The sequence below is a fragment of the Mauremys mutica genome, chromosome 3 (assembly GCF_020497125.1).
Source record: "Mauremys mutica isolate MM-2020 ecotype Southern chromosome 3, ASM2049712v1, whole genome shotgun sequence".
Classification (NCBI taxonomy): domain Eukaryota; kingdom Metazoa; phylum Chordata; order Testudines; family Geoemydidae; genus Mauremys; species Mauremys mutica.
In genome coordinates, this window is record NC_059074.1 from 204,497,559 (window position 1) to 204,520,929 (window position 23,371).

At 46.8% G+C, this 23,371-nt stretch overlaps 2 protein-coding genes and 2 long non-coding RNA genes across 11 annotated transcripts in view; 2 read left to right on the forward strand and 2 right to left on the reverse strand.

The window, feature by feature from the left end:
• The first annotated feature begins 864 nt into the window (after positions 1-864).
• Positions 865-8,848, forward strand: LOC123366790. The gene is made up of 3 exons (XR_006578190.1): positions 865-990; positions 2,230-2,306; positions 8,711-8,848. It is a non-coding gene; the product is annotated as an uncharacterized LOC123366790 (long non-coding RNA).
• On the reverse strand, positions 984-10,547 carry LOC123366789. Of its 3 annotated transcripts, none has more exons than XR_006578187.1 (4): positions 10,218-10,547; positions 8,816-8,903; positions 8,288-8,400; positions 984-1,366 (listed from the first exon to the last, which is right to left on the reverse strand). It is a non-coding gene; the product is annotated as an uncharacterized LOC123366789 (long non-coding RNA). The 3 variants fall into 3 exon arrangements; XR_006578189.1 differs by having other exon boundaries at positions 8,816-8,869; positions 10,218-10,546; XR_006578188.1 differs by having other exon boundaries at positions 8,288-8,869.
• A 548-nt stretch (positions 10,548-11,095) lies between these two features.
• Positions 11,096-13,790, forward strand: BIRC5 (baculoviral IAP repeat containing 5). Its single transcript, XM_045010529.1, has 4 exons — positions 11,096-11,302; positions 11,525-11,634; positions 13,247-13,364; positions 13,649-13,790. The coding sequence occupies exons 1-4, from the start codon at positions 11,123-11,125 to the stop codon at positions 13,730-13,732; spliced, it is 492 nt and encodes a 163-aa protein (XP_044866464.1). The 5' UTR covers positions 11,096-11,122; the 3' UTR covers positions 13,733-13,790.
• A 661-nt stretch (positions 13,791-14,451) lies between these two features.
• Positions 14,452-23,371, reverse strand: part of DZANK1 (double zinc ribbon and ankyrin repeat domains 1) — a 38,466-nt gene continuing 29,546 nt past the window's right edge. For all 6 annotated transcript variants that reach the window (XM_045010520.1, XM_045010522.1, XM_045010521.1 and 3 more), the window contains 6 exons: positions 20,923-21,019; positions 18,554-18,648; positions 16,931-17,011; positions 15,459-15,586; positions 14,924-14,998; positions 14,452-14,617 (listed from right to left, as the gene is read on the reverse strand). In XM_045010520.1, the coding sequence (XP_044866455.1) occupies positions 14,452-14,617; positions 14,924-14,998; positions 15,459-15,586; positions 16,931-17,011; positions 18,554-18,648; positions 20,923-21,019 (642 nt within the window). The remainder of the gene's footprint in view (positions 14,618-14,923; positions 14,999-15,458; positions 15,587-16,930; positions 17,012-18,553; positions 18,649-20,922; positions 21,020-23,371) is intronic.

The window sequence follows — 23,371 nt, forward strand, 5'->3', positions numbered from 1 at the left end:
TTACACTTCCCTCTATTGCACAACTGCATAAAGGCCATAGAGGATCTTGCCTTAACAGGCCCTTTCCACATTCTCCAGAAGACAACATAAGAAGTGTTTGATTATGATGAAATCAAACAGTATCTTAAATAAACCATGGGAATGAAATGATTCTTTGGATTTTAAGACAAAATATGCAGTGAGATTTTTAAGAGGCCCTTAATTTTGTACGTGCACAACTGCACCCTGTCCTAGAGAGGAAGGATGGGCCAGTGATTAGGGCACTAGCCTAGGACTTGAAGATCATCCAGCTTCAGTTCCCTGCTCTACCACAGACTCACGGTCTGATTGTGAGCAAGTCACCTAGCCTCTCTGCGCCTCAGTTCCGCATCTGTAAAATGGGGGTAGTGGCACTTCCATACCTCACCGGGGTGGTGGTAAGCAAAATATATTAACAATTGTGAAGTGTTCAGACACCATGCCAATAGAGGACAAATACGTAAAATAGATTCCTCTGCAGTTTTGTAGGCAAGTGAAGTGTAGGCATAGGTGGTAATACAGAGATGGCTACATTCTCTGACTTGCAAATATTGCTAGTTCATGTAAAGTCAGCCAGTTAGCTGTCTAAATTCTGCCCCTGGTTCCTACAGTTTACTGTACTCTCAGAACTGTAGGGTTAAAATGAGATACCTGATTACCATGATGAATATACTCTCTGCAGTGTGCTATTGTGCTGCCTATGCATACACAAAGTCCCATTCACAAAGTGCTACCTTGTTAAGGCCCCTTTGGTAATTTGGGTCTCATATTGCATCATAATGTTCTTCTGGTGTGAAAGCAGGATGCCACCAGAACTGGCAGTAAACTTGCTCTTGCAGGCAGTCTAGCAAGACACCACTGGCACTTAATGGTCATGGAAATGGAAGCACCCTCGAGCCCCATGAAAGTCCGTCCCAGTTGAGTCTAAAGTAGGTGGGTGGAGCCATGCTGCTCATGTTGTACCTGTTCAGGGTAAGTTTGGATTCATGGCTCTATAGGATATGGAGTTTGTTTTCACTTGTGACTCAAACTGCTATAATGTCTCAATATTCAGCTGCTTCTGTTTTATCAGCTAACCAGGGAGAATGCAGAAAAGCTGATTAAACTGAAGTTTCCTTTAGAGATGATGGGCTGGGCTCTATAATGGAGCACTATGGGAGATCAGGGTCAGGGCCCTAGGCTGGCAGCATTGAGGAGGCAGCATGTCCAGTCCCGGGGAAGCACTTCCTTCTCTATGGTGCAGTTTTGATGGGTTCCAAGGGAGCTGTGCACAGCCTGTCACCACAACATGAGGCCTTTGAGGGGGCGGGAGTCCAAAGGGGGGATTCTTTGTCATCAGAGGACCCACCTGAAGAGGTAAAAAAAGGAAGTTTTACATCCCAGAATGTTAACCATTTGTCTCCCCAGCCACCAGCTATGGTTGTACTATGGAGTGATTCCAATTTCCTGTCCTCAAAATAAGCCCCTGTCCTCTCACACATTGAATCCATCTTAGGCCTTGTCTACACTATAAAAATTTGTCCATAAAAGTTATGCTGCCTTAATTAAAGCACTTTAATTAAAGCTGCTGTTGCATGTCCACACTAGCTCCTTGTTAGTGTGGATGCACTCTGCCAACACAACTCTTGCATCAGACACAGAGAGCAGTGCACTGTGGGTAGCCATCCCACTATGCAGCTGGCCACAAGGTGCTTTGGGAAGGGTTTGCAGTGGTTCATGGGGCAGCTACAGCGTCACATGATGCAGGTTTCTCAATCCCATCCTTCCAGGGGCATCCTAGTAGATTGCCAGCCACTTTTCAACTGGTGTGTGGTGGGGGAGGGAGAGGAGAGCAGTTTGTCTGGGGTGGGGGAGACAGCAGGCTGACAGACCGACCTACCCTGAGGCAGGGTGAGGGGAACCCCCCTCCATGTCATCCCCTAGCTTTGCATGGCACAGCAGTCTCTCCTGAAACAGCCCGCTCTGACTGTCTGTGTACCTATGGTTCCGTGATTCCCTCAGAGTTCTCCTATAGCCGCATCCTGAGCAGCTCTGTGAGCTCAGCTCAGCTCCCCATGCTGAGGAATGTCAATGCAGCACAGCAGTCCACCCCCCCTTCTTACCCCCCCCCCCCCCCGCTCCCTGCAGCAGCTGTCTGCCTGCCCCTGTGTTCCTAGTGCAGGGCAGAACAGCAGCATTCCCCATTAATGATTTGCTCTTTGTTCCCCAAAGGGAGCAGCAGAGTCAGCTGTCATACTTTCCAGAGCTCTGGAGGGGCACATGCCTGCAGGGCAGCAGAGATCAAAACAGTGAGTAGAGCGGTCACCCCAGGCATTGTGGGATACTGGTGGAAGCCAGTTATGTCGACAATACAAACAGCAGTGTCTGTGCTGATGCTTTGTCACTTTAATTTTGCTACAAAAAGCTCTATGCCTCTCATGGAGGTAGTTTTATTTGTTGGGAAAACAGCAGAGTTTTGACACCGAAAGTAGCTTTGTAGTGTGTCACGTCCCCTGTTTTTTCGGCCAAAGACAGCTTTGGCTGACAAAACTTTGTAGTGTAGAAAAGGCCTTACATAAATGGAAAAGGGACCCAGAACCCTGAACTTCCAAATGGCTCTTTGCCGTTCAAGACCATTAGTATGAAAACAAGCACCCACACAAATCTCCATGGGGCAGCTGGCTTTCTCTGGAATAGCTAGAGCCCTCTGGTAGAGTGTAGGTAACACATGCTATTCACTACTGAGCTTTCCTTTCCTTTGTGCCTCAGCCATTTGACTGCCAAGCAATCTTATCACTGATTAGAAAACCAACACCCCATCAATTTGAATTACAGTTGCAGCTCCACTGAGCCCTAGAATGACTGTGCAATTCCAGTTGCTAAACCAGCACCTTATTACAGCCAAATTCAGCTGAGCAAACTTACCTTTGTGACTAATAACCAAATTTCACCTTCCTCCTACAGGAGAAAAATCAATCTTTCTAAGTGGCCTTACGTGTGTATGTTAATATTACATGATATGGAAGCTGCCTATGTCATTTGGGTCATCTTGAATCTAGATCTGCAATATAAGATGAGCAGGGTAGGCAAAAGAGATTGTTTTATAATTCTTTGAGCAGTAAATAATTTGGGCAAAATCATGCTTGGCACCTCACTTGACAGAGGAATCTGATTATTCTTCAGACAAACAAGGCTGGGAACTGGCAAAGTCTGGTACATATACTGCAGTGGTTCTCAAACTTCTGTACCAGTGACCCCTTTCACATAGCAAGCCTCTGAGTGCTCTTTCATATATTTACCGCCATTATAAATGCTGGAGGCAAAGGGGGGCTTGGGGTGGAGGCTGACAGCTTGCAACCCCCTATGTAATAACCTCATGACCCCCTGAGGGCTCCTGACCCCCAGTTTGAGAACCCCTGATATAATGCTACGTCCCTGGTGTGTACATGTACTTTACACAAGTACAAACATACATGGTGGAGCATTCTGACTGTTTGCAGACTAACAGGATAAAGTGCATCACCCACCTCACGTGCATGATGGTCACTCATCCCTTTCCACCAAGACTAGTAATATTCCAAACCAATGTGCAGCTTCTAATAGCTGTCATTTAAAAAAATATATCAACCTGACACAAAAAAATGTTTCCTCCTTTCCCCCCAAAACTGGATTTGTGCCTGTTTTCGTTCTGCTGTAGGAAGGACTGAATGGCCTAAGGACAAACACAGAACATCACCAGTAATGTGCTCTGGGATGTCCTACTACAGAGAGCTGGGGCAAAGAAGGATGACTGTCCAAACCCATTACGCAGGCAGTTAGGGGACCTGTCCATACTGCACAAAAGCAGCATGCTGAACTGCTTACAGAGACAACCCTGTGGCAGCATAGGCCTGTGAGGAGCAAAACACCATGAACACATGATGGCTACACAGAACGTTAGCCATGCTCTCTGCTGTCACACAAATCGTGTTTAGAGCCAGCCACACTATTAACTGGTTACAAATTCCATGAGATGTTGCTGTATAGATAAGGCCTTAGGACTTGAGCCACAAAATTCTTATTCACCAGTCCTTACTCATGGGAGAAAGGGCTTGCATGATTAGGCCCGTACAGTGCACCTATCATTGATATTTTCAAAGCCAACTAGGTGATTCTGCCCCACAAATACCATTAAGTTATGTGGCTAAATGCCCCAGTCGGCTTTGAACATTTCAACCTTGGTGTAAAACACTAAGATAATGTATAGTTAAGGTTCCACAAGGAAGCACTCCAAAGTCAGGAAATGAGAAAGTTAAGGTTTAACATGCAACTTTCATTCTATCATTTTGCATGTAGGCATTTACAATGGGATTTTTAGTCATGTGATCACATAGGATTTCAAATACCATTTTCCTTACAGCCTTAGATACTCACAAATCTAAAATAACATATGAGCGTGTATTTAAAGGCTAATTTGATGCATACACATAAGTAGCACGATTAACCCTAACATTTGTATTTTCTGACTTTTGGCTGCATTTTGAGTTACAAAGGAAGTGCTTTGCAACTTGACCTGCAGCAGTGGTTGCTGGTACAAGCACTATGTCTTTTTATATTGAATAAAAGTAATTAGCTTTCCCCAGAGAGATAAGCATACAATTGTGCAAAGTGCTGTGAAAAGTTCTTCATCCCAGCTGTATAAAATTCTTCTTTTTCTTCGTGTTAGTCATTTAAAAATGTTGGTCAAAAATGTTAAACTTTGCCCTAGATATGCTTTTAATAGTCCATGTTATTTCTGGATTTGATATTATTTCTATTGCAGTAGCATTAGAGGTGCCAGCTGAGACAGCAGTCCCATTATGCTGGGCTCTGTAAAAATACTTAGGACTTGTCTGTACACAGATGTTGCACCAGTTTAATTAAAAATGTGCTGTTAAATCAACTTAGTTAAACCAGTGCAAAAGTCTTTGTGGACACTCTTATTTTGGTATGGCTTCAGTCAATTACTTATTGACTGAAGCTAACCAAAATAAGACTGCTCGCTTTTATAGTTGCACATACAACTGTTGTCACATAGAAGTCACGTTTAGAAGTTGCACTGTTTTAACTAATGGAGTTCACTGCTCCACCCACCAGATAACACTGCCTCCATATGATTTGTACTACATTTTCTTAATGACTATTTTCCTTTGTAATATTTTCTGTGGTGTATAATGTATTTATAAGAACAATGTTTACAGGAGCTCATCTATTCCTAACTGAGTAAGCCAGGTTCTCACCTAGTAACAAAAAAATGTTCTCAGCTAGTTTATTGCCTGGCCTGGAGGTAAATACAGTTGTCAGGAGACTTTGTCCTCTCTCCCGAGAATACAATTACAAATTGTTAATGTTTAGTTTGTAAGGGGTGTTAAAATGAAACATGTTCAAGTTTTGTACTGTCATCAGATCACTGCATCCATTTGAAGTAGACAGGAAGAAAACCTCTTTAGGAGACTTAAGTCACACAGTTCTATTCAGATCTTAAAGTGGGATCACAGTAATCATTCTCAATTATTGTGGATTCTTGCTACTATAAGATTATAGTAGCATCTTTTTATTCACTTGTAAGGGATGGGATTTATCATGATATTCCAAGAGAAACCTTTCCACGTGTATTGAAACACAGATGCTGTTGACTCAGATGATACTTGTATCTTGATGACTGATAAGTATAAAAGCTTGGATGGCCAATCAGAAAGTTCTGGGTCTAAGCCCTGTTCATGATATTAAAAAATGGCACTCTTTGGGTTTACCTGGCAGCAGGCATCCCTGAATGCTGTCTTTGTGGTATTAAGCGCACGCACACACCCACCCACCCACCCCCCACAGGGGTATGTGGGGCGGCATCAACATCAACCAGGCCTCATAATGTGACCACTAAACCCCACCTGGCTTCCCTTGTCCTTTCAAGAGAACTAAGAAACTTCAATGTTCGTGTGTGCCAGGCTGCTGCCCACTGAACCTCACCACACTTTCATAATGAATACACCAGATTTTACGTAATTTTTCCTGTAACATCAAGAAGGGACAACAACCCTAGCACCCCACCATAATCCCAGCCTACAAAGCAAGCTTTCCTTAGATTGTGACTACTGTGGAAGTGACATTGTAATGACCACTTGGGGGAGATTCCATGTCTGATATGTCTCCATAATTTCCTGACCAAACTGGTTCAGTTTACAAGTAAAACAATGGATTTTTAACTGCCAGTCCTGCAGACTCAGCCTGGCATCTGAAAGTCGAGGTTGTTTTTTTTTCTGGCTCATGTATTACCAACCATAAAAATTCTGCAGTCAAAACTTAGCTAATTGTTCTACTGATGATGCACAAACCAAAATACAATCCAGTTTACTCTCTTGGCTCTGGAATGTTTACAGGAATAAAAAGTAGCAAACTTATTTAGTTAGTAAGGTCAGAAGCTTTGACTATAAATGGGAACATGTTTTTAAGTAAGATAGCACCACTTTTACATAGTTGCTTTTCAGATCGGAGCTGCCCTTTAAGAACTTCTCCATCTTTGCTGTTTCTGAAGCTGGAAAACAAGTTTATATGGGAAAAATATGAGGCCTGCATAATCAGCACAAAAACTGAAGCCTGAAGGAGCACAGACTCAGAGACTACCCTCAAAGGGTACATATCTTCACTGCAGAATTAGTCCAGGCTCTTACTTGGTGCTGGCTCTCTAACCCTCTTCCTGACCACCCAGAAATTCCTCATACAAATTTAGTTATACTTTCAATCTGACACAGCTGGGGATGTTCATTAAAGGCCAGGTTCCACTTTCACTTGGGCTGGCAACCAGCCCACTTTGGAGTGAGGACACAGGGTAAACCACTTTAGTGCAGACAGTTCTCCAATGCCTTCCCACTCCATGTTCTCAAAAGGACAGACAGGTTCTCACACAATTCACTGGGAAAGAATAAAAGAGCAGCTGACCTTACTGCAGCACAAAGAACCATGGGCAGTCCTGGTGACACACATGGGTGAACGTAGCACCAATGAGGGTGCAGTAACTTGGGTATGGCTTTGCAGTGTGGCCACTCACACATCCGCTAGGCTAACCCAACTGCTGATCACCTGGGCTAACTGCAGTGAAGAGCTGCTGAAGCTCATAGATGAGGAAATATCCACAATTACTGCAATGGGTTCTATGCCAAAAGCACAATCTACCTGAAATGTCAATGCATTAGCCAAGTAATAGCATACCAGAGGACCCTCTCTCCCGCCACAGCAGAATGGCCAGCTCGTAAGTAGAATAATTCCAAACCTTGATTGTGCCATCATTCACTCACGATTTGGGGGGAGACAAACAAGGCATTTTCTTCCATGTGATTGACATCTAAGTTAAAAAACAGTGCAGCCTGCTTTAAAGTAGATCTATTTCCATCCACAGGAATGAATGTTGAGAATCTGGATTACAGACATACTCTTTCTGACACAGGCGGGGGGAGGGGGGAAGGACTAAGTAGTTTTGATTTCTTTGCAGAAATAAATAATTTTATTCAAAGTTAAGGCCTACATTTTCAGCAGTAATCTCTGATTTTCAATACATGTTTTGAGACACCTATAGTCTGATTTTCAGATGTGCTAAACATGCCCACAGCTCCATCTGAAGCCAGTTGTGCTACACCTCCAAAAATCCTGGCCCTTGGGTCTCAAGTTGGGCACCCAAATATTGAGGCACCCAAAATTAGTGAATATTTCTGAAAATTTGGGCTGGATACCAGATACTCCGCTTAAGGAGAAACAATCAAGGGCTCCTTATTCTTAGACACATGGTACTACCTGGCTATAATATTAATTTGCAAGTTCAGTGCACTATGAATTATGCACACACTACGGAACAGGTTTTTAAACATGAAGACTCAAAGTCCATAAGTAAAAATGTGTACCTAGTTGCACTTCTATATTTGTATGCAATCATTGTAACTGCAGGCACAACCTGGGTACTTGCTCAGAAAAATGGTCATTTAGGCATCAATAATACAATTATACGGTCAAATAATCAAGTACTCAAAAATTCTAAAGACTGAGCAACAGTGCTCCCTTGTGCATCTGCCTCAAGGCCCTCCCCAGCATCAATGAGCAGCTCTAGCTGAAATGTACACACTACTTGGCATTTGTCCCCCTGAGACACTGCTCTGTTTCAGCAGCAGCAGGAGATATCACTCAGATCCACCATGAGCTATTATCTGCAGTGTAACATGAACATTCTTCCCAGTGAGAAAAAAATCAACCCCCCCCATATCAAATGGAGACATGATTAACCAACCTTTTAATCACCTGGAAGAGTTCTGCAGCGTGTAACTGTGGACACTATAATGGTGAAGGAAGGCATCTTTTTTCCCCTTCACCATAACAAGATCCAGTGGCTAGAAGCCGAAGCTAGACAAATTAAGAGTAAAAATAAGGTACAAATTTAACAGGGTAATAACCATTGGAACAACTTGCCAGGGATTGTAGTGGATTCTCCATCACTGGAAAACTTTAAAATGGAATATATTTCTAAAAGATAGGCTCTAGTTCAAAAACTTAATTAAGGCCTGTGTTATGCAGCAGGTCAGATTAGATGATCACAATGGTCCCGTCTGTTGTGGTAACCTGCAACCATAGAGTTTTGAACATCAAAAGTTCTTTATTCTGTAGATCAGTCAGACTCACCACAAGACTTCTACCTCTCTCTCCTCCGTTGCAGGGAATCAGTCTACCATCATGACTTATGAAGAAGCAGCTAGTATAGAAAGTGTCTGAAGCCCATGGTAGCAATAGCAGAAGACAACAGATCACTATAAAATCTTACCACACCACTGATAGAGCAGTCATTCAACTGAACAGTATTCTCCCTCATGGCAATCTGGAAACAGAACCAGCAAAAAAGGTTCATTGCCCTGACAGAATAAAAAAGACAACCGTCTGCCCATGACAAAGAAATAATATTTTCCTGATCAACTTTCAGGCTGGAGCCAAACATTATTGGCCTTATGAAGGCAATGGGAGTTTTGCCATTGATTTCAAAGGGGCCAGGATTTCACCCTACTTGAGTGTGTCCAACACTAAGTAAAGATGGCAACTGCCTACATGACGTGATGGCAGCCATAAAATCCTGAGATGATCCAGAACAAACATCATGTAAATGACATTGAAAGTTTTCATGAAGATAGTTGTGTAATATCTAGGTGTATTTATAATGAGTTTAAGTGGAACTGAGAAACAGGGTTTGACTAACTCCCTGAAAAAAGAGACAGCATAACCTTTGATTTCCTGTGAATTGCAGACACCCACACAGAGGCTGTTATTCATCTGCCAATTGTGGTAAACATTCACAAAACAGAATTCCCTTTGGACTGAGTTGTTAAGGATTAGCCTAAGGGATTGAGTACCTCATAATACCTGTTATTAAAGTTACAGCATATTTTCCATAAAAGTTTGCTTTTCACATTAAATAAGGAGTTAAGCAGAACATTCCGGTCAGAGCTAATTTACTATGCAAATTCAGTACTGATCTTAGCAGGCAGTTATTACACTTGGACAGCTACAGCTTGTATTGTTCTTTTTAAAACCAGTAGCAACACCACCATCTTTTGTAGTGTTACTCTGTGGGAGCCAGCACATATTAATTAATACACAAAAGCACCACGTTGTGCATCAGATAAGGTTGCTCTGTGCGTAGCATACCTAACAGAAGGAAATAAGTTAAGACTAACAGAAATATATATCCCAACTTCCCCAAATCAGAGACACACCTCATCTTTAGCACAACCATCATATACCTGAGAATATTAATCAAGCTTCAGTCAGGATGCCAGCTTATCAGCAACCTTTCCCCAAACGGGCCACAATTCCACCCCCCGCACCCTCCCTGACTTCTGTGGTCTGAGGTCAGTCTTTATTGTTGATGCAGTTGGGATTAGCTCCCTGGACTGTATAGAAGAGGGAGACTACTAACTACAAGCTATACAAGGGTGTCAAGCCCGCCTCAATTATAATATAACATTTTCATCTTTAGGTAGCAGTAAACAAAACTGGCTTTCATGCTTAGATTATAAACCTCTTGGGGTGGGGACTGTCTTTTTGTTTGTACAGTGCCAAACATAATGAGGTCCTGGTTTGTAACGGGCTCCTAGGCATGATGGTAATACAACTAATAATAGTGCTCAGTAAAACGCAAGAAGCAGTCAAACCTGGATCAACTGAGCGTTCACCTGTTTGTGTCTGTTCCCTGTAAGGGCCCAATCTCTGCTCCCAGCACAGACCCAAACCCATCTTCTTTGACTCCAGACATTCCTTTTCTAGTTACAGGCTCAGACTGACGGGTGGGAGTTGCAATTCACCACCTGTATCACTGCTCATGCCGTTCCCAGAATGGGGTGAGCTCTGTCCTGCTCCCCCAACTACCACACAGCAGGGCTGGGGCAAAGCAGGGCAACACCACCACTCAGGGCAGAGTGCCTCAGCCCCTGCCCGGACACTTGTCAACAACCCCACAACCCTGACACCCCTAATATCCCCCATGGCCCCAACATCTTCCCCCACAGCCCCTCCCTCAGGTCAACACTTCTTCCACAGCCCTGACACCCCCCACATCCCCACAGCCCCTCCCACAGCCCCTCCCTCAGGCTAACAACCCCACAGCCCTGACACCCCCCACATCCCCCCTGCCCCTCCCTCAGGCTAACAACCCCACAGCCCTGACACCCCCCACATCCCCCCTGCCCCTCCCACAGCCTCTCCCTCAGGCTAACAACCCCACAGCCCTGACACCCCCCACATCCCCCCTGCCCCTCCCACAGGTCAACACTCCCACATCCCCCCTGCCCTCCCACAGCCCCTCCCTCAGGTCAACAACCCCACAGCTCTGACACCCCCCACGGTCACTCTCTCATCTAAACACCCCCCGCAACCCTCATGGCCTCGATGTCCCCATAGCGCCTCCCTCACGTCCACCCCCCCCCCCCATCTATCTCTATATCCCCGGCCGCCAACACTCCCGCCCCGTCTCTCTGTGACGCGCTATTCACACCCGAGGGGCAGCCGCTATAACGGCCCAGCCCGCGCGGCCAGCCCAAAACGACAGTTCCCAGGGTGCCCCGCGCGCGCGCGCGCGGCCATGCCGCGCCCAGTCCCGGCAGCCCCCGCGCGCCGCCCCCGCCAGGATTTGAAGATGAAGCGCCCCGCGGCCGTCGCCGCGCTCTTGCCCGTCGAGTGGCGGCTCTACCTCAGCGAGACCCGCCTGGCCACCTACCGTAGCTGGCCCTTCACCGAGGACTGCGCCTGCACCCCGGAGCGGGTGAGGCTGGGAGCCGGGGCCTGGCGGGGCGCGGAGGCTGGCCCGGTTCCCCGGCGCACTGAGCCCCAGGCCCCCCGCACTCCTCCTCCGGCCCCCCCGAGCCTGCGGGACTGGGGCACCCCCTCCTCCCGGGCCCCTGCTCTGCCCGCCGCCAGCCCCAGCGGGAAGGAGCTGGGCGGTCTCGCTGATCCCGTCTTTCTCTCCCCCCCTCCCCCGCTCCAGATGGCAGCAGCCGGATTCATCCACTGCCCCAGCGAGAACGGGCCCGATGTGGTGCAGTGCTTCTTCTGCTTCAAGGAGCTGGAAGGCTGGGAGCCTGAGGATGACCCCGTGTAAGTACCCCAGTCCCTGGGGGCCACAATAGCCCTGCACTCTGCCCCCGGGGGCTGCCTGTAATAGGGGAGAATAGACCCCTGCAAACCAGGATGCCAAAAAGCCCCATGGCAGCCTTCATTTTCTTGGCAATGTGTGGTACATTGTCAACTACTGTCTAACTATGCATCACTGAACCTACCCAGCATGTGCCTCCTGGGTGAGTTATCCCCTGATTATTGCACAAATGCAGGATTATGTATTGAATTTATGCTCCTCAGAGGAGAACAAGGAGCCTCTGCTGCCCCAGGGCTGCTTTGGTAGCTGGACCCAATGTTCTTTTAAGTATCAGGAGGAAAACTGATGTCCTCTGTGTCCTCAGTAAGTAACCTGAATTTTCACTCAGGAGTGGAGCCAGTCTATTGGACCTCCATGGAAGGAGTTCCACTGTAGGACTCACAGTAGCTTCCCCCTCTGGGAGTGTGTGAAAGTCAGAAACACAGAGGTCAGCTAAATATGGGCGTGAAGCCAGAGTACCATACTATTCAAGACAGCACATCACTGATCAGCAACTGGAACGCTCCTATCTTTAACCTCCTCCAGGACCTTGTTCTTCACTCATGCCAAGTGAGAGATAGTTATGTTCTACTTTTCTTAATAGAAATCCCAACAGAGGACTAGGCTCCTTTTAAATAGTTTCCTGAACCCATAGCCCAGCTGCTATGGGTTTGGGACTGGGGACTGAGCCCTGAGGAGACTGAAATGGCTGAGAGTGAGGAAAGTACTTTAGGATTGAAATGCCAGCTGAACCTCAAGGGTGGAGTGTTTTAGTAAAATACCAGTGTGCTGGTATCTCTCAGTATCGCAGGGTGTGGGATTGGGGAGTGACTCACTTGTGGTTCTGCGAATAGTGGATATACGGTAGAGCAGAGGTTCTCAAACTCTTTTTGTTGACAGCCCCCTTTTCAAATGCAGTGTTCATCATGGACTCCCAACTGATAAACGGATTGACAAAAGTATGTGTGTACTTCATATGAACATGTACTGTTGGCAATGCTTTATGAAAAAAAGTATAAGTCCTTACAGATATGTGAGATGGGTGTGCCTGCTTCTTACTGCAGCCTCTATCCAGAGGCAATGGGGGGGCCTGCAGATGTGCCCTGCCAGATTTCTGCCTTCCATTTGGCCCTGCTACCTGATGTAGCAGGGCAGAGCAGTGGTGTCTCTCCTTGGCTAGCTGTTGCCTGCTCATGCAGTCAGTGGCTGTGAGGCAACTCCTTCTGATGGTGGGGGAGATCTCTCTTTTGCAGTGACACTGCAATTTTTGGTGTTGTACCCCTGCTCCCCCAGCCCAGACAGGTGAGGTGGAGGTGGTGCTCCCTCCCTGGGCCCGTGAACATTTTGAGGGCTCCCCCTGCCATCAGAAGGGGTTGCCTCAAACCATTGACTCCATGAGCAGGACCCCACATGCCTCTGCTCATAACATTTTGTGGGCCTCCTGGGCAGTCTCTAAGGACTCCAGTTTGAGAACTGCTGTAGTAGAGGATGGGGTGAAAGCAAGTAACTACTGAAATGCTTTGCACTGGAGTACAGTTGTGTACCTTTAACATGAGCCTGGTCTCCCTTTCCTAGAGATGAGCACAGGAAACACTCCTCTGGCTGCGCTTTTCTCTCCCTCCGTAAGAACCCTGTTGACCTGACACTGCAGGAATTCCTGAAACTGGACAAGGAACGAATGAGAAACATGATTGTACGTACAGCTCAGAATTGGGGTGTTTTAGGTCCTCTAATCCTAAAGGCTAATGTAGCCTCCAGTCCTAGGACCTGTTAGGTAGCCTCCTGGGTAGTTGGGTTCCTTGCCAATGAGACACTTCTTCATTACTCTCCCCTCTGACATGTGTTGGGCCAGCCAGCATGTCACCTTGCAGCCTGGGGCGGGGGAGTGCTGAGCTGTAGTACCTTGTCCTTTCTCACCAAGCTGAGCATGATACTGCCTGTAGTAAGCTGAAGGAATTTTATTTTTGATCTTTCCAGAAAAAGCAAATCTCTCAGAAAGTGACGGCATTTAAGGAAGAATCAGAGCATGCACGTCGTGATATTGAGAAGCTGGTCTCCTAGGCCCCTGCGACTTGCCTTGTGTAGTGTCTGGCTTGTATATATGTTCTCTAGAGTTTCCTCTTTGTGCCTGGGCGGTGGTAGTAGTTCAGGTCCCTTTCATGCAAGGATCAAAGGGATGTATACTTATAAACAAAGGGGGAGATTTTCAAAATCACCTAAGGCATTTAGGACTGCAACTACCATTGAAATTTGTGTTCCTAAATCTCTTACATGACTCCGCAAACCTCCTTTGAAATTATTTTCTCATGTTGACACACAAATAAATGTCTAAAGGAAACTTCATGCACAATGATTTATTTAACTGCTCAAACTGAGTATTCTGTAGTGAAGTCTAACAATCTCTCCTATTAGAATAGTTCACATAATTCATTTTTTTATTTTAAAATGTGAAATAAGTTAATCACAGTAAGTGATGTCTTAGGGGGCACCACTGCAGAAGTGGTGAATGATCCATTTAAGATATTTCCAACAGCATCCTAATCTTAAAGGCACAATTACTCTCCTGGGGCTCCATCCTGTAGTTCTTCTAAGTATAAGAAGATTACTTGTGATTTTGATATCAAAAGGTGTCAGCTACTTGCTTGATTCAAAGCCCCTTGGAGTCAGTTTAAAAAAAAAAAAAAAAAAAGCCTTGGCGATGCAGTTTTTTAAAAACAAAAAATCCACTTGCTTCCAAACATCCATAGCATCCAGCTCCACCTTGGATAAGAAAGCTACAATCAAGCCATGGCCAGACTGATATTCTTGGGTTTGGTCAGTTTGTCCAGCATTCCTTGTCCAAGCTTACTAGCAAACAATGAAATTATTTCCTCATTCCCAGTCTTCAGTGCCAAGTCATATGCTGATAAGCCTTTTTCATTCTTCTTTTTAATGTTTGCATTACAGCTGTAAATAAAGAACAGACTACTCAAGCTACTTTGGAAAAGGAATCTGTTTCAAATTACTATAATTCAAAAATAAATCCCAAAGTCAGATTCTGATGCTTACTCGTGTTGTAATGTGAGTGATGATATCAGAGTCTGGCCCTGGGTCCTGTTGTACATGTACCGCACACTATTAAGTCAACATAAGTTGAGGGCACTCAGCTCCTTGCAGGATGAAGCCCATACCTGTTACTGATTACTTCTGTGTGATGCATATAGATTACACATAGCCCAGATCTGCGCTGGATGCCACAACAGCAGAACTTACCCTAACAAGACTTTGATGCATCTCTTTCCTTCTAATCCATGCAAAGTTGCCTCATGAAGAGCAGTGTTGTTATGCCTGTATGGGAGGAAAACAGGGTGCACTCTAATTTCTATGATTTAAAAAGGAAGTCATGGCTATTTAGAGGAATGTTTTATCTCTACTAGTGTATCAATTGCCTCAAACTAGGTGGGAAAATCAAGGACCAACAAATGTTGTCTCTGGTGAGGTGGCTATCTTCTTTTTGAGAGGGGTAGGAGAACATGGAGGAGGGGGGAAAGGCTTAGGAGGAGGATTGAGGCTTTGTAGGGCTAAAATATGGGGCCACCTTTTCAAAGCTGGCCAACTAAAGTGAAGCAATAAAAGGGGGAGTTGTCTGTTGATTTACCTGTTTGCAAGTGTGGGTGGTTTTGTTTAGTTTTGAAAATTTGATTCACAGTCACTTTAGGAGATTCGTCCCTTTTGGTGAAATATAAGTCTCAAGTCCCTCTGCCAGTCAAGCTCTATAGAGGATTCTGAATAGAAATTGCTTACTTACGGTCCTGACTGCTGGTCAATATCAGCACCTTTCTGGACAAGAACTGGAACCACTTCATCATGTCTGTTTAGGACAGCAACTGTTAAAGCAGGTCGGTCTTCACTGTTGGTGCAGTTTGGGTCAGCTCCCTGGAATGTGCAGAAGAGGACTAGCTAGTACAATCTATACAGGTCTCAACTTGCCTCCCCTGATTTAATAGAACAAACTCAGCTTTAGTTGTCACATGTACTGTCACAGTCGCTCTCAAATCTACTTTAACATTCAGAAACAGTCAAACCTGGAAAATTCAACTTTCATGTATTTGTCAGGGGAGGGATAAGCATTTATCCCTGTGGTTTGAGCATTGGCCAGCTAAACACAGGGTTGAGTTCAATCCTTGAGGGGGCCATTAGGGATCTGGGGCGAAAAAAAAAAAGAGGGGGGGGTGGTACATGGTCCTGCTTTGAAGGCAGGGGACTGGACTTGATGACCTTTCAAGGTCCCTTCCATAGGTGTATCTCCATATTTAAAAAAAAACTAGGAGGGAGAGAAGGTGAAAGGCTTCCCCACCCATTGCAGCTGCTTTGTGGCCACAGCTCCAGGCAGAGGTGGTGGTAGTGTTGTGATGATGGATTTGGCCAATGGAGAACTCCCTAACCTGCTTTCACCTGAAAGCTCTCACTCTCCTTGCATTCTACAGTGTAGTACATCACCATAGAGTTATGGTGCATGCCCTACCGTAGAGCAGGCTTGCAGCAGTTCTACTAAGGATTTGACCTTAACCCATAAAATGGTTACAGAAAAGGTTACTTTTTTCCCTTACTACAATGCTTTTGGTGGGATCAGGGCAAACTCATACCTGTTCATTATCAATTCTAGAAGAGAATATATGCAAATAGATTTTCCTGTTTGGTTTTTATTCAAATGTTCATTTTCTTTAATACTGGGGGCAATTAGGCCCAAGGCCTGAAAAATATTTAGGGCTGGTCTACAGTACAAAGTTAAGCTGACTTAACTACATCGTTTAGGGCTGTGTAAAACGCTGTGTGTGATGTAATTAAGCTGCTCCAAACCCCAGTGTAACACTGCTAGGACAATGGAAGAATTCATCTGTTGACTTAGCTACCGCATTGTGGAGAGGTGGATTTACTACACTGACAGAAGAACCTCTTCCATTGCTGTAGTAAGTGCCTATGCTATAGCAGCACAGCTGCTGTGGTACCGCTGTAGCATTTCTAGTGTAGACGTTCCCTTAGGCTCCTAATTTCCATTGAAATCAGTGGAAGTTAAGAGCCTAACTACTTTTGAGGATCTAGGCCTAAAAGCTCTACTGCAGTGATCTGCCCTTAGATCAATTTCTGTGGGTTTACGTTTATTATTTTTCTTATTATAAGTCATGAAGGCAGGACTAAAGTTCATGAAGTAAATGGAAAATGGGCCTGGATCTGTGTCTTGAAAACCTGAACTAGAAATTACTTTCTTTTTAAACTTACTTCATCAAGCAATTGTTCTACCAATGAAATTTTTCCTTCCCCTGCTGGACCCACTTCTTTCAGGAGCTGTCTAGCCTCAGGCTGTGAAAATACAGAAATCAAACACCACTCGATAACATTTCACAAAGTAGAAATATGATTACAGGGACCTCACAGTGGCAGAGTAGTGCAAATGTAGCCGAGGGCAGAATTTGGTCTTACGCATGTAAAGCATTTGAACCTCACTAATCCCCACACAATTTCTACAAAAAAAGGCTGTCTCCCCCCACTTCTGAGCCAATATTGAACAGCAGGGTGCTATCGTCAACTGTCATATTACTAAGGTCCCAATCCTGTAAACTTATACACGTGCTTAACATTACCACCCTGAGTAGTCCTACTGAAATAAAATAAATACTCAAGATAATAAGGTTAAGCACATGAGTATCTTTGACGATTCAGGGCCTTTGACTTCCCATTTTTACAAAATACACTGCATAATATTTACTAGCATACTGTGAAGTTTTATCAAATAAAACTAAACTCCAATTGCCAAAGCACATTAACAAAATACATTTTGTGATTTGCTAGTCTTGCTTTTTAACTCTTTGTTCGTTCACTTAAGCCAAAGTCCATCACCCAGCCTGAAAATCTGGGCTGTACATGGGTGGCATGAGGACAGGAAGAGGTGGGAAATCCTGCTAGGCCTCAGAGCCACTCGATGGCATGCAAACTCAAGCCAATGGCGGGATTAGCCTATACAATTATTTTCACCCCATAGTTTCCCTAGATCTATGGCCCAGTGGCTTTCGGCTGAGCCTGAGTATGTGCTAAGCCCAGGAGAGACTATGAAATAGCAGGGAGTGAAGGAAGCATTTTCGCATGTAAAACCCATACCGTGGCCCCGGCACATTGCCACACAGAGGTTCTCGTGAAGTAGGGCTTGCAGAAATGTGATCTTTTATTTGGGGTGTAATTCACTGGAAGTGTTTTTATTTTTGCACTGAAAATCAGTTATCTGGTTTTTTGTTTATTTTTTTTAAAAGCCCTGAAAATTCAGTTACTCGTGTTATATTTCTTACAGTGTAACATGGCAAGTCTCCTCTTGTCCCCACTGGATAGATGATGTAACCACATGTCCCTGGTGGCTTGCCTTTAAAGGTTTCCATAACACATCTGTAGCATTAACGTTCCCAATTTGTAACTGTGACAAAGATTCTGGACCTGATCCTGTTCCAATGGGAGTGCTACCATTCACTTCAAAGGGAGAAGAATGTGTCCAAAATACTTTCATTAAGCTACTTGCATAATGTCCAGACAGTAATGCTTTGGTTAAAAAATGAAAGCTATCTAGTTAAAACATTTTTTTTCAGAGAGTAGGGGGAAATTTGGTTAAATCCAACTTCTGCAAAAATATATACATGCCAATGAACCATTCCTATTTAGGAAAGACGGTCCTTATTTTTTAAACCAAATTTGACTATTTTCTACCTTTCCCTTCCAAAATGTTCTCCTAGACCAATGCATTTGGAAGGTGTTAAAAAATAAAGCAGCCTAGTTTTTCCATTGGATGTATCGATTAGCATTAGCACTTTGGCAGTTCCAGTATCCTTCCTACACTCACAGATTGTAGCATATACATACAGATAGCTTATCTTCTTTTTCTAAAAATGTTCTTGTCTTCTTTGTTCTTTTTACTTTTTCTCTGGGGCTTGAGATGCTGTGACCCTCTTCACACACTAAAATGGGAGAATCCAGAGTTAAAACGAAAAGTGATACTAGTGGTGTAACAAGAACTCAGGAGCCATTCATACATTGTTGCGGCAGCATGAAATCAACCCCTATCCAGAGCGCCCCATTTAAGTGGCCCCTTGTGCTGGCCATTTGTACTGGAATGAACTTCAACTGGAGTGTTTCAGATCTGAATAGCATTGAAAATGGGTTAACTCCACAGACCATGCCACATCCCATATCTCAGGTAACTTGGTTTACAATAGCTCTAATAAGGAAAACCGACAGGAATGTGTAAATGCAGTGGTGTTGTAACCGTGATGGTCCCAGGATATTAGCGAGACAAGGTGGGTGAGGGAATATCTTTTTCTGGACCAACTTCTGTCACAGAGAGAGAAGTTTTTGAGTTTACACCGAGCTCTTCTTCAGGTGCACGCTCAAAAGCTTGTGTCTCTTACCAACAGAAGCTGGTCCAATAAAAGATATTACCTCACCCATCTTGTCTGTCTAGGTATGTATAAAAGCATTCAGAAATAAATATAATGATAATTCACACGCATGTGCATTTATAAGACTAGTGTTGATCTTAAATGGCAATAGCTGTTGAAGCAAAAAGCCAGAATCTAACAACAGGTGGCCTGATTTTCACATGTGTTGAGCAGTCACACCTCCTACTGAAGCCAATGGGTACTGCGAGTGCTCAGGATTTTACATGTCGTCAATTCTGTTTCATTTGTCAAATGTAGCAAAACCAACTCCCCCCCCCAAACAACAGCTACAAGTTGTGGCCTTCAGATATTAAACAAACACCTGTCAGGGATGGTCTAGGTATGCAGGAGCTGGGACTTGATGACCACTTGAGATCCCTTCCAGCCCTACATTGCTATGATTCTATTACTGCCCAATCAGAGCCATACAGTGTCACTGTGCATGAATTTTACAACTAGGATTCAAAAAACCGAGCTTCAGCTGCACTTACGTGATCTTTTCAGCTATTCTCTGAAGATGTAATTCAGTGTCTGTGAGCACTCAACACAGCCTGCACAATGCCTGTAAATCAATCACTTAGGCCCAGATCCACAAAGATACTGAAGCACCTAAACCCCAAACTTGCTTGGTGCCTATGTTTCACCCGCCAGGCATGCACACTGCTGCCTCCCGTTAGGTGTTCAGACACCTGTCTCTCCACTTAAGCCCTAGAGTGATTCACAAGATAGGCATATGGATGCCTAACCTGCATACAGGGCTCAATCCAGGGGCCCCCAACTGGATCAGGTCCCATTCAAAAACTAGGGTGGGTGGGAGTGGTACCTGCCTTATAACTTTCAGCCCCATGGTCAGAGCGCTTGCCTAGGATGGGGGAGAGAGGATTTGAACCAAGATCTCCCACCTCTCAAGAGGGTGCGCTAACCACTGAGCTGTGGATATTCTGAGGAGGGCAGGGTCCCTCAGTCTGTCCTGAAGCTTTTCCCCTGTGAATAAATAATGAGAGAGTGAGTGGAGCATGGTGGCTGGACTCTGGTAGAGCATCCACCCGGGAGATGTGTTAACTACTGGACGACAGAGTCATTCCCTCTGTGGCCCAATGGCTGTTTAAGTATTTATCCACAGTGGAACCGCTCCAACATGAGAGCTCAGTGGTTACAGCACTCCTGTGAGAGGGGGGAACTGAACCGGGGTCTCCAACATCTCTCAGGAGTGAGAGAAAACCATTAGGATAAAAGTTACAAGGTGGGTACCAGCGGCACTACCTCCTTCTCCAGCTGTTTTGTGTGGAGAGAGGCAGGCCTAACTCATTCCCTCAAGAAACCCTTCAGGAGCCTAAGCCACCTGACTCCAGGAGAGAGGCTCCTGGTCATGCACTGCTGAGTAAAGACAGGCACGTCTCTGCAGCCCTGATTTAGGTGCCTACATCTGTGAGAGGGATGGAATTGAGCACAGCCCCCTCTCGTTGGCATCTCCCATTGGCTCCCTGTCTAGCATGCTGGATTTTGTGGATTGCATTCTAAGAACCTAGGCACCTAACGAGGCTTTATGGATCCCGTTGTTGTTCTTGTGATTTTTCTAGGCACCTAAGAATTAGGTGCCGCAATGCTTAAGTCCCTCTGTGGATCCCACCTTTAAATCCCACTTACACCCTATTTCGAGGTTTTAAATGTTGCAGGCTGTCTGCACGATGGTAAATTTCCCTGTTTGAGCATCTAACATGTTATTCAGAGGAGACAGATTCCTATTCTTGAGTGCTGTAGTTAGTCAGATTGTAAAGATATAGGAAAACTCACCCAAACTAGCCTGACTATCATACCGTCCATCTCTGCCTTCTGTCACAGTGCTCAGATAATGATTGTCAAACTTCATTGGTTTACCAGTGAGAATATCCTGAGGAATGAGAACATGTGGACATTTAATCAGATGATTGCATAATTCTGTAATATCTTCAGTGGCATGAAATGGAAGGAAGTTATATTCTTCTTCGAGTGATTGCTCCAATGCATTCCAGTTAGGTGTGCGCGCCGCGCGTGCACGGCTTCTCCGGAACTTTTTCCCTAGCAACCCCGGCGGGCCGGCTGGCGCCCCCTGGAGTGGCGCCGCCATGGCGCTAAATATATACCCCAGCCGGCCCGTCCGCTCCTCAGTTCCTTCTTACCGCCCGTGACGGCAGTTGGAACTGTGGAGTGCTTGATAGCTCTTCACGTCCCTAGCTTTCTCTAGTTCATTGTTGTACATAGTTAGCATAGTTAGTTATAGTTGTTAAGTTAGCATAGTTAGTGTTGGTTAGATAGGCTAAAAAGGGGGGGTTCCCCCTTTTTTTGCCTTAGCCGGTGCGGGCTCATGCCCAAAGCGCCGGGCTTTAAGCCCTGCACGGGGTGCCAGAAACCGATGCCCGTAGGAGACCTGCACGACACGTGTCTCCGCTGCTTAGGCAAAGGGCACCGAACTGACAAGTGCCAGATCTGTTTGAAATTCAAGCCGCGGACCCGCAAGGATCGAGATAGCCGCTTAAAACAGATCCTCATGGAGGAGTCCCTCCAACCGCCGGCACCGCCCGCGCCGCCTCCGCGGCCTCCTCCCGTGCAGGACACACCGCCGGCACCGCCGGCGAAGAAAGCGGCTGCGAAGACTCGGCACCGCTCGCTCTCGCCCGCCAGGAAACAAAGACTGGCGAAGGCTTTGGCTCAGGCGCGCGTGCAGGACTCCGCCAAGGCGACTCCGCAGCCTGCAGCCCCTGTGGTGCCTCTGCACAAACAGTGCACTGCACCGGTGACTCCGGCGCCACAAGGGCCGTCGAGTCCGGCGCCGCCTCGCTCCCCGGTGCCGTCCGTGGTCGAGCCTCGGCGGCCGTCGACGCCGGAGACGTTCGCCTCTGCGCGAGAGCTGATACAGCTCATAGAGGCTCCAGGCCTCCGGCCCCCGGCACCGCCGGCGCGGGCTGTCGTCTCCAGAGGAAAACCGGCGGCAATGGTCTGACCACCCTCCATGGAATCAAGGCGTGGACGTCGGTCACGGTCCCGGTCTCGCTCCCGCACCGTCGACAGCTTGCCGTCCCGCCGATCGCGCTCCCGGCACCGCACCCCATCGCGGCACCGATCGCAGTCTCCTCGTCGGTCGAAGTCCCGGTACCGCTCCGTTTCACGGTACCGGTCGCACTCCCGACGTCGCACCAGATCGAGGTCGCCACCAGCTAGGCACCGCCGGTCTCAGTCCCGGCACCGTTCCCGGCACCGAGACTCCCGCGGTCGCTCCAGGCGTCGCAGTTCGCACTCTCGGTCGAGCTCCCGACACCGGTCGAGCTCCCGGCACCGCGGTGACCATGGTCGGTCTCGGCATCGGAGATCTTACTCCCGGTCGAGCTCCCGGCACCGGACCAGCCCCCGGCACCGGCGCAGCTCCCGGCACCGGTCGAGCTCCCGGCACCGGTCGAGCTCCCGGCACCGTGAAGACCGTCGAGCGAGGTCGCCTTCCCAGCGCCGAGGGGAAGAGCATCCCCCGGCAGTGGGCCCTGGACCCTCTTTGGCACCTCCTTGGCCTTCCCGCCCTGAGTCGATCGCCTCCGGCGCAGAAGCCTATGGGCTCCCGCCTCCAACGCCACCAGCCCAGCCTAGCGGGGCCCAGCAGTGGGGTTTTTGGGTCCCATGGGCACAATATGAGTCGGACGCTATGCCTGCTCCGCCGAGGCCTCCAGGGGCCCACCGCAGAGTCCCAGAGGCGTCGATATCTCGACCACCGCCATCCCCACCGCCAGCCGTTCCGGTGGTGCCAGAGTGCCCCTCCGAACCCCCAGCCCACCACGCAGTGGACCCCTCTTCGGCTGAGGTCGTTCAGGAGTTATCCTCCTCATCCTCTCCCGATGAGGCGGTGGCCGGTGCGGCATCAAGGGAGCCGCCCCCCGTTGATGCGAAGGCGCATCAAGACTTACTCCGCCGTGTGGCGACGGCTATGGACCTCCCTATAGAGGAGGTAAAAGAGGACGAGGACCCCATCACAAACGTGGTGGGGTCAGACGTGCCACTCCGGGTTGCGTTACCTTTTGTGCGCACGGTCCAACGAAACGCCACCACCATTTGGCAAACGCCCGCTTCCGTGCCTCCCACAGCCAGGGGAGTGGAAAGGAAGTACTCAGTCCCTCCCTCGGGCTATGAGTACTTGTACGTGCATCCAACTCCGGACTCCCTGGTGGTACAGTCCGTTAATGATAGGGAGCGTAACGGCCAGCCGGCCGCTGCCCCGAAG